Here is a 14,278-nt window from a genome sequence, read left to right as displayed (position 1 = left end):
AAAACTTTTTTTTTTTATATGTTCAAAAAATACGTGCAAACATAATTACAAAAAAAATAAATAAATAAATAAATAAATTGATAAGAAAATCTAATGCAATATCTTGTGATAATATATGAAATATGAGATATTTATAAACAATCTTATTTGGCTGGTCATTTTTGACCGGGAACACAAAATGTTACACAGCACAAGGGTTAAAACGAGGACAGACTTACAAGAATTATTATTATTATTATTATTATTATTATTATTTATTATGATTTTGCATCTGACCCATAAATAATTATGAATCATGTAACTGTTGTGTAACTACCTTTTCACAACAAGATCATTTACATTCTGAGCACTGCTCATCACACCACCGACAACTGACCTCATAAGAGGGTCACAGAGAGAAAAGAAAGAACAGTGTGCCAAACCAGGCCTGATATTATTCAAAGAATAAATCCAACTGAAAAGAAACACATCTCTCTAATGAAAAAAGAGAGCATTCTAGGTCAAACAACTCTAACCATTTACCATGGTATCACAATGATTTTCTGGACATGGTACCATGGTAATACAGTGGTATTCTTTGAAATACCTTGTAAATACCATAGTATTTAGTTATTTAAATTTACATTTAGTCATTTAGCAGACACTTTTATCCAAAGCGACTTACAAATGAAGAACATAGCAAGACATTTTTCATACAAATGTCAACAATATGTGCAATATCTCACTGCCAAGTTCTCAGAGTAGCTGGAGTAGTATAGAAGCTAGCACAGAAAAAAGAAACAGACAAGAATTTTTTTTTTCTTATCTTTATTATTATTATTAAATAGTAAGTGCAGAATAGTATTAGCGTGAATTGGTAAAGTGCTCACGGAATAGATGTGTTGGAGGTTGGAAGCTCATTCCACCACAGAGGAACAGAGAAAGTGAATGATCGTAAAATGGACTTTGTGCCTCTTTGTGATGGGACCACCAGGAGCCACTCGTTCATTGACCGCAGAGAGCGAGTGGGGACATAGACCTTGAGGAGTGAATTGAAGTAAGAGTGCGCGGTTCCATTGGCTGTCCTGAAGGCCAGAGTCAAAGCTTTAAATTTAATGCGGGAATCTACAGGTAGCCAGTGGAGTGCAATAATGATGAGGGTGATGTGAGCCCTCTTTGGTTGATTGAAGACCAGACACACTGCTGAATTCTGGACTATCTGCAGCAACTTTATCGTGCTAGCTGGAAGGCCGGCCAACAGAGCGTTACAGTGATCCAGTCCTGAAATAACCAGAGCTTGGACCAGGAGCTGCGCAGCATATTCAGACAGAAAAGGTCTGATTTTCCTGATGTTATAAAGCGCAAACCTGCCAGAGCGGGCGGTTGATATGTGGCATGTGAAGTTAAGCTGTTCATCAACCACCACTCCCAGGTTCCTGGCTGTCCTAGTTGGCTTTAGTGTAGTTGAACCAAGTTTAACAGTGAGGTTGTGGTCAACAGACGGGTTGGCTGGGATCACTAGGAGCTCTGTCTTGAAAAAGTTGATCTGAAGGTGGCATTCCTTCATACAGTCCGAGATCTCCGAGAGGCAGGCAGAGAAATGAGCTGAGACGTTGGGGTCATCAGGCTGGAATGACAGGTAAAGCTGCTTATGGTATCATTTGTGTAGCAGTGATAGGAACAGCCATGTGCCTTAGTGATCGATTCGAGGGATTTAGTGTAGATCGAGAAGAGGAGGGGTCCAAGCACTGTTCCCTGAGGAACACCAGTGTTAAGTTGGTGTGAATTGGACACCTCTCCTCTCCAGGAGACCTTGATGGATCTGCCTGTGAGGTATGACTTCAACCATCCAAGCACAGTTCCTGTGATGCCCAGGTCAGAGAGGGTGGCAGATCGGTCAAGAAGGTTGAGGACAGATGAATAACTAAGGTTTTGATCATTAACTGATACATGAATATGATCATGTAATAGTTCAAGTACCATGGTGTATAATAATCATATGGACTTCAGTCCCCATTCATGGTAATTGCATGGAAAAGAGCATTCAGTAATTATTTGAATTTTTCATTAGGTGTTCAATGGAAGAAAGTCTATTACTTTCTATTAAGAAAGTCTGAAGTCTAAGACTGTTCCTTCAAATGAATCAGACATTGACTTTGCTAAAACCATTCTGAATAAACTTTCTTATTATTCCTCTGGAAAAGGCAGTTAGTAGTCCTGAAATGTTTGCATTTAAAGTTGCATAATGTTTGTGGTCAGAGATATTAAAACAGCATTAATCATGCAACATAAAATTTAAAGTCAAGTTGTTGTACTTCCCCTTAAGCAGGAATGTCTTCAGTGTAATGCATGTTTTAACTGGAGTTTTATTGTTTAGTCTGGCACTGTCATGTCCAGATACATCCACTCCAGGAAGTCCTCCTCTTTTCATTTCTGTTGAAATCACACTTGTATTTTTGTAACGGTTCGTTTCTTCAAAGATTAGATTCTTCAAAGGGAAATTAGGCAAGATAAATAATACTAGCTTTGCTCGGCAGAATTTCCAAGAAAATACTGTAGAACTTTGTAAATCTCCCCTTTCAAGATCATAAGCTCCTTTCACGTTCTGATTAAATTGGAGTAAAAATGGATCCACTATACTTTGCTCCCTAATGTAATTACTGTAGGTACTATGTCACACACAAGCATGTGACGCTTGTGCTATTTTCAGTTTCAGTATGTTATTAAGCAAGACTATAGACTAAGTCAGTAATTGGACGTTTCTATTGTTGTGCTCATCCAATCATTGGTTGCAGGGATGTAACATGTCCTTTGCCAGTGACCTCAAACCATTCAGAGGAAAGCTCCAAAACACAGCAATAGCAATAAAGCCCTCATCCAGACAACACAACATGAGAACCTTTTGTTAGTTTTCCATTCTGGCTCTATTACAAATGCAAAAAATGTTGTATCCCCAAATGCATTAACAGGTTTCCATTGTTGAGCAGTGTAGATTTTAATGAAACTTCCTGTCTTTTTAAGGTGCTTAAACTGCATGTATGGCAGATCAGTCATAAACTCTATTCCAAAATCCTGTGAGCTTCCTACTTAAACATAATTTTAAGGCCTCTCCTATGAGGAGTGGTGGCGTAAATGCTTTTTGAAAAGGTAGCATTTTAAAACAAATTATTTTGGACAAATTCAAAGGCTGTATCGCATGTACACTTTGTGATGAAGCAAAGTCCTTTTAAAGGCAAGGAAGTCTTGGGGAATACTCCTGGGCAGCAATTTTCTATGTATTCAGACAGCATAAAAGTACATGTATAAGGAAAGACTGAAATCTCCAAAAGAGTTGGTCAAGATTACGGTCAAATAACATATTTCAAATCCAAGATGGTGGACGACACAAGAGAAATGGTTAAATAAATAAAACATAATTAATTAAATACTGAAAAGTAGAGATTAAAATAGATTAATGTAATTAAGAACTGATTTACTCAATATTTGTCCTGTGTTTTTATTCTTGACACAGTATTGTGTTGTTAGCTTAGCTTAGCAACAATGGCAGTGTTAACTTGAAAATGGTTATTGACAAAGTGTTTTTTTATTTCATTAATGATAATGAAAACGACATGAAAAATATGCATCATGACAATATTTAAACTATTTTAATTCAAATTTATGGTACTTGATGAAAATATGACAAGAAATACCTCTATATAACCACGGTTGGGAGAGTTACTTTTGAAATGTATTCCAATACAGATTACAGAATATATGCTCTAAAATGTGATTTGCAATGTATTTTGTTAGATTACTCAAGGTCAGTAACGTATTCTAAATACTCTGGATTACTACTTCAGCACTTCGTTTGACTGTAAAAACTCTGCCATACAGTAAGACAAAATACACATGTTAAAAATACATTCTCTGAAAAACCTAAATATCTTATGCAGTGTTGTTTCTAAAACAAGATAAATCAAACTGATCTTGTTTTAAGGATTTTTAGATATTTTTACAGGAAAACAATACAAAAATTATTATCAAGAATACGATTTTTGCCCTAATATCAAAAGGTCTTACTAGAAAAAAATAAATTATGATCCAACATGAATTGTCTTGATAAAAAAATATGATCGTGCCTGGTAACGTGCATGTAAAATGGCTAGAAATAGCATTTTAGCTTAGCGTAAAGCTGACAATTTACACAAGGTTTATTTCTATTTCTTCTGCTCCAAACTTACTTCAAATTTACTTCTCTGTCTGCTCGTATGAATGTAACACATCATAAGAAAGTGTTTCACTGCTGTTCAAATGCACTTTGGATCGCAACATTTATATGTATAAATGTTTTCCATCTGAAAGGACTAAATATTAAATGAAACAAATGACAATAAAATGCAAAGTAATCTCTTCAGTAATCAAAATACTTTTTGAATGTAACTGTATTCTAATTACCAATGATTTAAACTGTAACTGTAGTGGAATACAGTCAGGCTTCCTAAGCAACCAATTGGCCCGGTTGCTAGGGTGGGTAGAGTCACATTGGGTTAACCTCCTCGTGGTCGCTATAATGTGGTTCTCGCTCTTGGTGGGGCACGTGATGAGTTGTGCGTGGATGCCACGGAGAATAGCATGAGCTTCCACACGCGCTAGGTCTCCATGGGAATGCGCTCAACAAGCCACGTGATAAGATGCATGCACCTTAATAAGCTATATCAACAACATAAATATCATATTACAATTTACGTCTGCACAATCAGTGAAGTGAATGCACTGCTGAACTTAAATTGGTTAAAACAAAAAGCTGTGTAAAAATGAATTCAGTACTTGGGAGGTTTCATTTTAGTTAGACTGTTGCCTTAGAAGGCAGTTTCCTGTGTAGGTAATAGACAGCCAGCAGCTCATCAGGTTTTGGAGAAGAGCCATAGTCACTCTCCTAAACACTGAAGCAGGTGTCTTGTTAATCTACACTATATGACACTGCAAACATCATTTGCTGTCTGTTGCATTTTCTCACGGGGATGTTCTAGAACTCCGCTGCAACATAACCTGCTAGATTCTTATGTGTGAATCAGCGGATATATCACCTGTTCTTTGCCAGAGCTTCCAAGGACACCATCATCCCTGACCTGTTACCAACAGCTCATGTTAAAATGTTGCTTAGGGCTTTATGCAACATCCTTACTCTCTTTACAACCTTTGCAGTAAATTAATAACTTCATTTACATTCAATTGTGCAGTTACATATTGAACAACATTTTGAATATGTAAGAGAAAATGGCATTCATGCATTTTTAAGTTTTAAGTGTCCAAATAATTTAGGGGTTACTGTATTTGTGGCATCGTGTACTGCTTGAGTCCTAAAGGTTCCTTGAGCTATGTTCTTTAGTCTTTTGGTTTTGCAGTGTGAATGACATTTGATGTGGTACCAAGAAGGATGTACTGTGTGCTAATGGTGAGAAGGAATATGAATTTTTGTTCTTTAGATTATTGATAGCCAGGTCATGGATAGCATGGCTATTGATGTTATTAATTTGATTTGCGGCAGTATGTACGTCAATATCAAATTTATTCTTGACTACTTGATTGCATAACATTTTGTCATTACCTATTCAGGAAGTGATTACTGGTTTTGCCTTAGGACCCAGATTTCCCATTGGGCAAGTGGTGACCCAACATTTGTACAAGTAGTAACCTGTATTTAATGTAGATTGGGTTGTAGTGTCTGTTGTCTTGCATAGGTTTTTGAAGATGAGAACATTTCACCCAACCTGTCCATGCTCATATCTAATTGGACCATCCTTTACCAAGTGACATGAATTTGCTCCAAAATACTGTAGAGTTTGATTGTACGCAAAGCCTTTGATGCCAACAACATATAACAAGCGTTTTCTCATCCATTTTAACCCTCCTACACTGTAAAAGAAGGGCAGCTTACTTTACTGTACACAGTCATTTTTGACTGGAAACAGTACAGGTGTAACTTCGTTTTCTTTTCTTTTTTTAAGAAATGATACAATTTCTTCTTCCCTGAAGCAAAAACAATAAAAATATGCACTTATTTTGTTTTTTAATATCTTATTTACATATACATTTCTCGATTTTACCATTCATTTGCAAATAAGCAAATTTATGTAACGTCTCTACATTTGGTAACCTACACTTCTAAAATTTAAAACTATAAGGAAATATGAGAATGTCACGTACTGGGCGCAGACTGCTTCCATCTTGTGAAAAAAGAAAAATAACATGACTTGAAACTCATGTTAGCACAATAATAGCCAGTAGATGGCTGCAGTGTTCTATGCAGCCACTTACAGTGTAGTAACTACATTTTAAGTTATGCATTTGGATATATATTTAGACATTATCAAACTATTATTTGTCAAAGTTTAGCATTTGTTTAAATATTATTTTTATTTTTTTACTGTTTTGAAGTGTCCATTTTTGCAATAATGTCAAATTATACTTACAGTCAAACCTGACCTGGTGTTAAAAAGTGAAGAAATAAAATAAAAAAATGTTTTACCAATCATTTATTTCAAACATTAAAATGTATTAACTCAAAGTGAATTAATAATAATGTCAAAAAAATGAACAGTAAAAAACAGAAATTAACAGCAATGGACTGTGAAAATTCAATTAGTGTATAAAACAGAAGATTTTGTTCTTTGTTATGTGTGTATGTGTGTGTGTGTGTGTGTGTGTGCGTGTGTGTGTGTGTGTGTGTTATGGTCTTACCCCCTCATTTATGTGTGCATATGTGTGTTCCACATTGTGGCTGATTTATATATTGTATTTTACAAATAAAAAAAAAATCTTCAGGGCCCATATTCACTAAAAATCTTAAGGCTAAAAGTAACTCCTAATGTGGAAATTTAGGGGCATGTCACTCCTAATTTTGGAACTCATGTAGCATTTTAATGCTAAAAGTAGCTCCTAAACCCACGACAGCTTAGAAGTCCTCCTGACTCACAAATGATCCAAAGCATGCCTACTGTCATCAATCCACATTAAAAACAATGTATTCGAATATTATTATGATATTGACCTTTAAAACGGTATCGCCTGAATTACGAGGGTGTTTTTATGGTAAATTTAGTTAGAGATGCAGTTACCTCTCCCACAAACCGAAACAACCCAAATACACTGGGGATTAAGGTTTTGACAACTCTGCGCTCCCTGGCCATATCAAAATAAAACTGTGTAGCGCAGATGAATTGTGAATTTCTGTCATCCATCAGCAGAATCATCAATCAAACTATATATGCCCTCTCCAGACCGTATATCATCCGACAGTCCATAGCGTGTTTTCCCTATGGATGTGCATTCTCTGCAGAGAAAAAAGGGGGCATTCATGGCCATCACAGGGCTACCCAGTGTAGTTGATATAGTAGTTAAATAATGCTGAAAAAACATTGAAAGATATACTTGAATTTTCTTTTTTTTTTTTTTTTTTTTTTTTGACTTGGCTTGGCAACTTTCAGGAACGCATAACAGGGAGTTGGATAAGTTTATGTGGTACGGTCCCATTTACCTTCTTCCCAGCATGCACTGGGGCATGAATAAAATGGTTGTATTTTGCATGGTTTTATTTACATTGTTGTTGTTGATTCTGTTGTCATGGTAGTAACTTGCTTTTTGCAATGTCAGGATGATTTTGTTTCTCTAATAAAATTGTAAATTTGTTGATTGTTTCCCTTGTCGTGTTTAATGTACAAAGTGTCAAGGTCGGTGCGTGGCATTTTAAAATAGTTTATATGTTTGTTTGTTTTTCTTATAAAGTGTTAATGTGATGAGTAGAACTAGAAGGATATAGCTGCAGGCATTGCTCCAAAAAGGGGCGGGAGCTCCAAACCGCCATTAAAGATATAGGGAACCTATTACCTAACCCTTTCCCTAACCTTAACCATGAGTGGAAGTGATGCCCCCTTTTGGAGTTGGCGCAACCTCCTTTTGGAGTAACCATGCCCTCTTTTGGAGATTCCGATCCTATTTGGAGGTCTCCGGCCTGCAGCTATACCTACTTGAGTAAAACTTAAATATAATTGTAGGGAGAAAATAGGCATACTTGTTCAAAAATTTTAACATAATTATTTGTCACAATGAAAGTGTGTAATGTGACTGTGTGTTGAATTTCTTTGAATTGCAATTCAGTAAAATTCACCTTCCTTTCATTCCAATTCAAATTCCATTTCAAGTTCCTGTGGGGTGTGGCCAATTCCATTCATGAATTGAAAGAGTATGTTACGAGGATGATATGAAGTAGGCTAGACTGTTTTAAATGAACAGCTCTGAAAATAATAATAGCCATAGTGATTTAGCTTCTTTTCATATCAAATGCCATTAGCATGTCGAATTAATGTTTATGTTTTGAAACATTGCCTAACTAAATGTTTACTTGCATTTTGGATACTGAGCAGCTCCAATTTCCAGCCATGTGCATAACCAGGGTTTATCTCTAAAGGTGAAATAATGAGAGAAATGCGTTTTTTTTTTTAAAAAAAATTTTACTGTGGGAACAATACTAGCGCTCTGTCCATTTACAAGTGTGCATGCACGCTAAACAGTGTCTACGCTGCACGGAGAGAGATGGATTTACAGTCCAATAGAAAGACATTGTGGATTTATTGTGTTCCAATCTGTGGATTACTAATTTTCCCCAACATTTTAAAACTAAAAAAATGTGGGAATTTCGTGCATTGTGAACATGGAATGTGCGGGGATCATTAAAATGTTGCGCAAGACGTGCAATCCCGCACCGAAATTCATGAAGTAATCACGCTCGCTCATCTCCGAATGCTCGGTTAGAAGGCTTTGTTGCTCCGTGTAATTTTTGTGCTCTCTCGCTTGTTGTCTGCTTGCACTAACGTTAGAAATGCAGCACTGGCCGATTGGGCAAGTGAAAGTTCTAACAACTAGCCCGAATCTCTCTCACACTGGCCCCGGGCAGTCCTTATTGTCGAGCCCTGATACAGTATATATATGTATATATATCATTGTATGTCGATATATATAGACTACATTATATACAAATAGCAAATAGCGGTTGCCTGTCTACCAATCACTGTGGGTGACTTAAAAGATTGCACTCATAAAATGTGACATCACCCATAGCAATGAGGTCAGCTCCACTTTACTCTTATCTTAAGATCTCTTTAGTAAAACTTGCTCTTAGCAGTTTTGTGAATAGGTTTTAAGCAAAAACTCCTAACTAGAAACTCTTTGGAGAACTCCTAGTGGTAAGATAAAAATCTTTGTGAATACAGGCTCTGTTTTTTAGTGTTTCCCATTCACATCCTATGGTCGGTCAATTCTGACTGTGAATAGTAAAGGTGTTGCTTTTTTGCTACGACCACTTAGATGTATCGAATCAAGTCCATTTTTGTGTGTGAGTGTATTTTCAGATGGCTAGTAAAGGAAAAGTCACCAAGTCTTGTACTGCTCAGATAAAGGAAACCATTTTTATTATATTGGAAAAAGCCATTTTGCAAAAAAATTACTGAACCGTATAGGAAGGTTAAAAGGTGGTCAGCCAATTAATTTTGTTGTCTATGCATGATTATATGGTTGCATTTTATAATTTGCTTTCAGCATTGATTTTCACTGCTGTCCGCGACCCTATCAGAACAGTCCTGAAAAATCTTTTTTGGGTCTGCAACCCACCAGTTGAGAGCCACAGATTTAGTGAGTCCAATTACATTTGCTCTATATAGCAATTTATGGTAAAAAGGGAATTGTGATTGTACTAGTTATCACCTAAATCTGCCTCTGGCATGTGTTTAATGGGAGGATTGTTAATTTGTCAGCACAGTTTTTCAACTTCTGGCTATATGAAATAAAAGTAAAGTCATTTTTATTTGTATAGTACTTTCACAATACACATCATTTTAAAGCAGCTTTACAAAAAAATCATACTGTAATGTTTTAAATGTCTTAAAGCATGCCTTACTCAGATTACGTATGGAGTGCCGCAAGGCTGTGTATTTGGTCCTCTGCTGTTCTCCTTGTACACACACAGTATGCTTCCCTTTGGAGATATTTTCAGGACACATGGAAATAGCTTTTTACTGTTATGTTGATCATTCTAATTATATTATAAAGTTAGCAGCTTGTATTAATGATATCAAAGGCTGGATAGTCAGTTTTTTCCTTCTACTAAAATCCAGAGGAATTAATTATTGGACCAAAATCCTCTAAATTTAAGATGCTGGAATAAAATCTGTTTCTTGATGGAAAATTCACAAACAACACCTTACATTACACCTTTAATCCATACATTCAAGCCTTGCCTTTTAGCATCCAAGACTTTATTCTACCATACACACCATATCATACCCCACCAATCTAAATCAGTACTTTCCAACTTTAACTTTAGAACAAGCATCTTCTGTAAATCACTTCAAGGTGTATCTTTATTTGCTCTAAGTAGAAGGATTGATTCTAGAACGTCTTCTGTTAACATACCATGCTAATGACCTTATAAGTTATTTTAAGATGTTGATTAGCAAACACATGAATGTATCTCAGGAAAACCGCTGGCCTACAGTGAATCTTCCCCATATGAAACTTCATGAAATCTTGTGCAAGCTCCCAAAACCAACATAAACATTTCCAGTTGGAAGATGTTGGGGTTGATAACTCTGAGGTCACAACTGTGCTTTTAGGTTCTCCGAGAGCCATGTCATGAATTATAGTTAAATGTTTGATGTGACCACACAGTTAATATCATAAATAAATTCATTAAAACCCATCTGTCAACAATTCTGAAACATTTATTGTAAAAAAATGACACATCCCTGTAAATTATTGTAGTCACCCTTTTTCAAAATATCTTATAAATAATAAGTAACACATATTCAACATTTGTAACCTCTTCTATTATAGTGAAATTAAAATACTTTTTAATCTATTTTTTCTGCATTGTAACAAATTATAAATTAGGGAATTTATGTTTTGATTAAGATAAGTCTGAATAAGTGTATTTATTAAGCATTTATATCATGCAAGTTGAAATGCTCACTCTTTGGCATGTATTGCAAAAAAAAAAAAAAAAAGTGGCCTTTTTATGTTGTTATAACTGCATATCAATGATTAATAATGCATTTGTAAAATACTTAGTCAAGGGAACATTAATGGAGTGTTACTTAAAGATTTATTAACTTTTTATGTGTTGATTAACTGTGGGCACAGAGAAAAATGTGAGGAAAAATAGAATATTTGACTAAAACTTAATTTGAAAATTAAAGGTTAGTGCTGAAACATGGTATGCCTGTGTGGCATATACTGTATCTCAAAAAAACATCCTAGAAAACTCTAGTCATCTGCTTTAATCTATAATGAAATGGGGTATTTTGATTTGTGGTTATTAGTAATATTATTATTACTTGAGTAGCACATACTGTAATGTATCAAGGCACAATGCTTGCTGTCAAAAAAGCACACCTTTGATCACAAATGTTGACACTTCATCCATTACTGTAAATAATGGGCAAAATATTGCCAATGGTATAATCAGTCCGATTTATTGTGTGTATATTATTTATTATACATTATTTATCAATTAAAATGTCATATATACACATATGTATGCCCCCTTTTGCTTTTAAAATCATGTGTGGCAGCATGCACTCAAGCTGGCATGTTTGGAATCCTAATTGTTTTTTTGTTTTTTTTGTTTTTTATGTCATAACTTTGTTTTACATTTTTAGAAAACTTTTCCAGGTTTAAATGAAAAAAAAAAAAATTATGAGATATCCTATCTTTATATATATATATATATATATATGGTCATGCTTTACATTAATCTTCCCTTTGTTAATGGTTTATAAAGGGGTTCATTAATAACATTTACAAATGCATTATAAATCATTAATATGCTGTTATAGCAACATGCATAAAAGGCCAACTTTCATCCAGTACTTGCCAAATAGTTAGCAGTTAAACTTATTTGTTTTAAATTCATAGAAAATACACTTATTCATATTTATTCAAAAACATGAAATGCCCTAATTGAGATGGCATAGTAAGATTAAAAGGAGGGTTTGTGTTATTTTTTTACAGTCCGCTTTCTGTTTATATTAATTACCTTAATATCTTGACTCACTTGTGTTGTCGCTTTGCTTGTCACGTTGAATGGTGCTACTCTGATTGATGTGTACCAACTAACCTACTGCTAGTTGCCTAAAGTACTCAACAAATACACTGTTCAGGTCTTCATGCTCATTCAAATCATACATAATATAAAAAAGCCGGAACTTTTGTGGACAGTTTTCAAATGTTGACAACTTTAACAAATGCTTCACAGGTGTCCACTTTACATAAAGGTACATTTTCATAAGTTACTAATGTTTTATAAGTGTTATTAAGCATTTATAACATGGTAAAATGCCCAACTACGTGTGAAATTAATGATTTATAACACATCTATAAATGACAAAGGGAACATGCGTAAAGTGTTACCATATAGTATCCACATTGTCTATTGTTAAGTAAGCATTGTATAAGCGAAATTCAATTTCAAATTGTGAAACTGGAATTTAATTTTGGTTAACTTTAGTCGGGCATGTGATTAGTGCTTGCACAACAAAGTCAAACACAAGTTAGTTATCTCTAACGAGACGCTGTGACTCACCTCTCTGAAGCTCTTCACTCAGGCTGAAATATGTCAGAAAGAGTATTATTGGAATGTTTTTGAGGAGCTTCATTTTCATCACTGAGCATTGTGCTTCAAATCAGCTTTAAAATCCACTCGTAAGCCTCATATCACAATTCTGAACAGAAGTCCCCGCAGATCGTACAGTGTGTGTGCAGTAGACAGGCCCTACGCTCTGTTAGTGTCACTGTGCTCGTGCGGTTTGCTGAAGATAGACAGGGCCAGCTGGTGGATATGCGTACATTGATATGAGGGGGATGAGATACAGAGAGTGTCTAGAAAATACCAACAATGCCATTTTTATATCAGGGAACATACAGTTGCTCATTTGGTGTTGTGTGGCATCAAAAGCTGTAGTTAATTTTTAACAGAACACATATACTGCCAAAAAAATCGACTTTGATATGACACACATAATGATGATTCATACCATTATTTCAAAAGGGAATGCAGGCATTCCATGAATGTTTTACACACTTCAAAAACATATGTTCTTAATCAGCATTGTTGTCTTGTTTTCTAGTGAAATATTTAAACATCCTAAAGACAAGATACATTTATGATATTTGAAATTTAAAATAATGATCTGTCATAAGTGTACAACATGGATCTCGCAATTGTGGCTTTACATCTCTTAATTGCTGCCAATTTTATCTATATTTCACAATTATATTCAATATAATTTTACAAGTTTATGTCAAGCAATTGCAACTTTATATCTTGGAATTGCCAAGTTTAACTAAAGTTGCAACTGCAAAAAATAAAGTCACAATTGTGAGATTATAATTTCTTTTTTCTTTTTTTATTCTGTAGTGGGATCAAGGAACCATAGACATTCCCTAAAAACAAGTGTTAATATCTTTTGCAAGTTTGCTTCTTAAAAAAATTGATCTTGTTTTAAAGATGTTTAGATATTTTTACTGGAAAACAAGACAAATATACTTATGAAGAAAATGATGTATATGTTAATATCACTTGTGGCATTCAATTTAAACTTCTAAATACTTAATTTAAATAACTTCAAAGTAAAATCACTCTAGAGGTTTATTAGAGGTTTTTTCTATTTTCTATTAGAGGCTAATTCTTTTTGGATTCTACTCTCATAACTTTTTGTAGTGTTTTTCTATACAACTGTTCGATTCAGCTGTGAAAATGATATAATTTTTTTTTTCTTCTTCTTTCCTGAAAGGCAGATAAAGTTATGTTGCTCTTTGTGACTTGGACAGCATTCAAAAACACTCAGCAGCCCTCCCTCACTCATAGCAATGGCTTGACAGGCACAGCCTTTGCATTCAAGTCGCCTTTGTATGGAAGGACCCACCTGTTGCTCACTGGCCTGTATGAACTGATTTATTTTAAGCTGGAGAATGACATTTCCCAAAGTGAGTGTTTATGCCCCCATCCTCTGTGCTTTTGCCTTTTACAGTTAACTCCTGCAAAATATCTAAGGTCTGTTTCACGATGCATGCGTTAGCAGCGCATATGTATTTTGCAGGGCTCATTAACAGACTACAGTATTCGCACTGCCTGCGTAAGCAGTGCAGTGCCGCATAGAAGTATAGCTGCAAGTAGAGTTTCCATACGCAGTGACAGGAAGTCTCAAGCCCTTTCGAAATTTAACCATGTGCAGGTATGAATGATAGCAGCCTGGTCTCATGATAA

General features: G+C 35.1%; 1 protein-coding gene across 1 annotated transcript in view; it reads right to left on the bottom strand.

Annotated features, from left to right (window-relative positions):
• Positions 1-12,805, bottom strand: part of musk (muscle, skeletal, receptor tyrosine kinase) — a 61,629-nt gene extending 48,824 nt beyond the window's left edge. Inside the window, exon 1 of the mRNA XM_051685058.1 lies at positions 12,596-12,805. Coding sequence (XP_051541018.1) covers positions 12,596-12,674 — 79 coding nt within the window. The 5' untranslated portion in view covers positions 12,675-12,805. The remainder of the gene's footprint in view (positions 1-12,595) is intronic.
• Between the last annotated feature and the right edge of the window lie 1,473 nt (positions 12,806-14,278).

The sequence above is a fragment of the Myxocyprinus asiaticus genome, chromosome 43 (assembly GCF_019703515.2).
Source record: "Myxocyprinus asiaticus isolate MX2 ecotype Aquarium Trade chromosome 43, UBuf_Myxa_2, whole genome shotgun sequence".
Classification (NCBI taxonomy): Eukaryota; Metazoa; Chordata; class Actinopteri; order Cypriniformes; family Catostomidae; genus Myxocyprinus; species Myxocyprinus asiaticus.
Note: the sequence above shows the minus strand (reverse complement) of the source record. Positions and strands in the feature narration are given on the sequence as shown.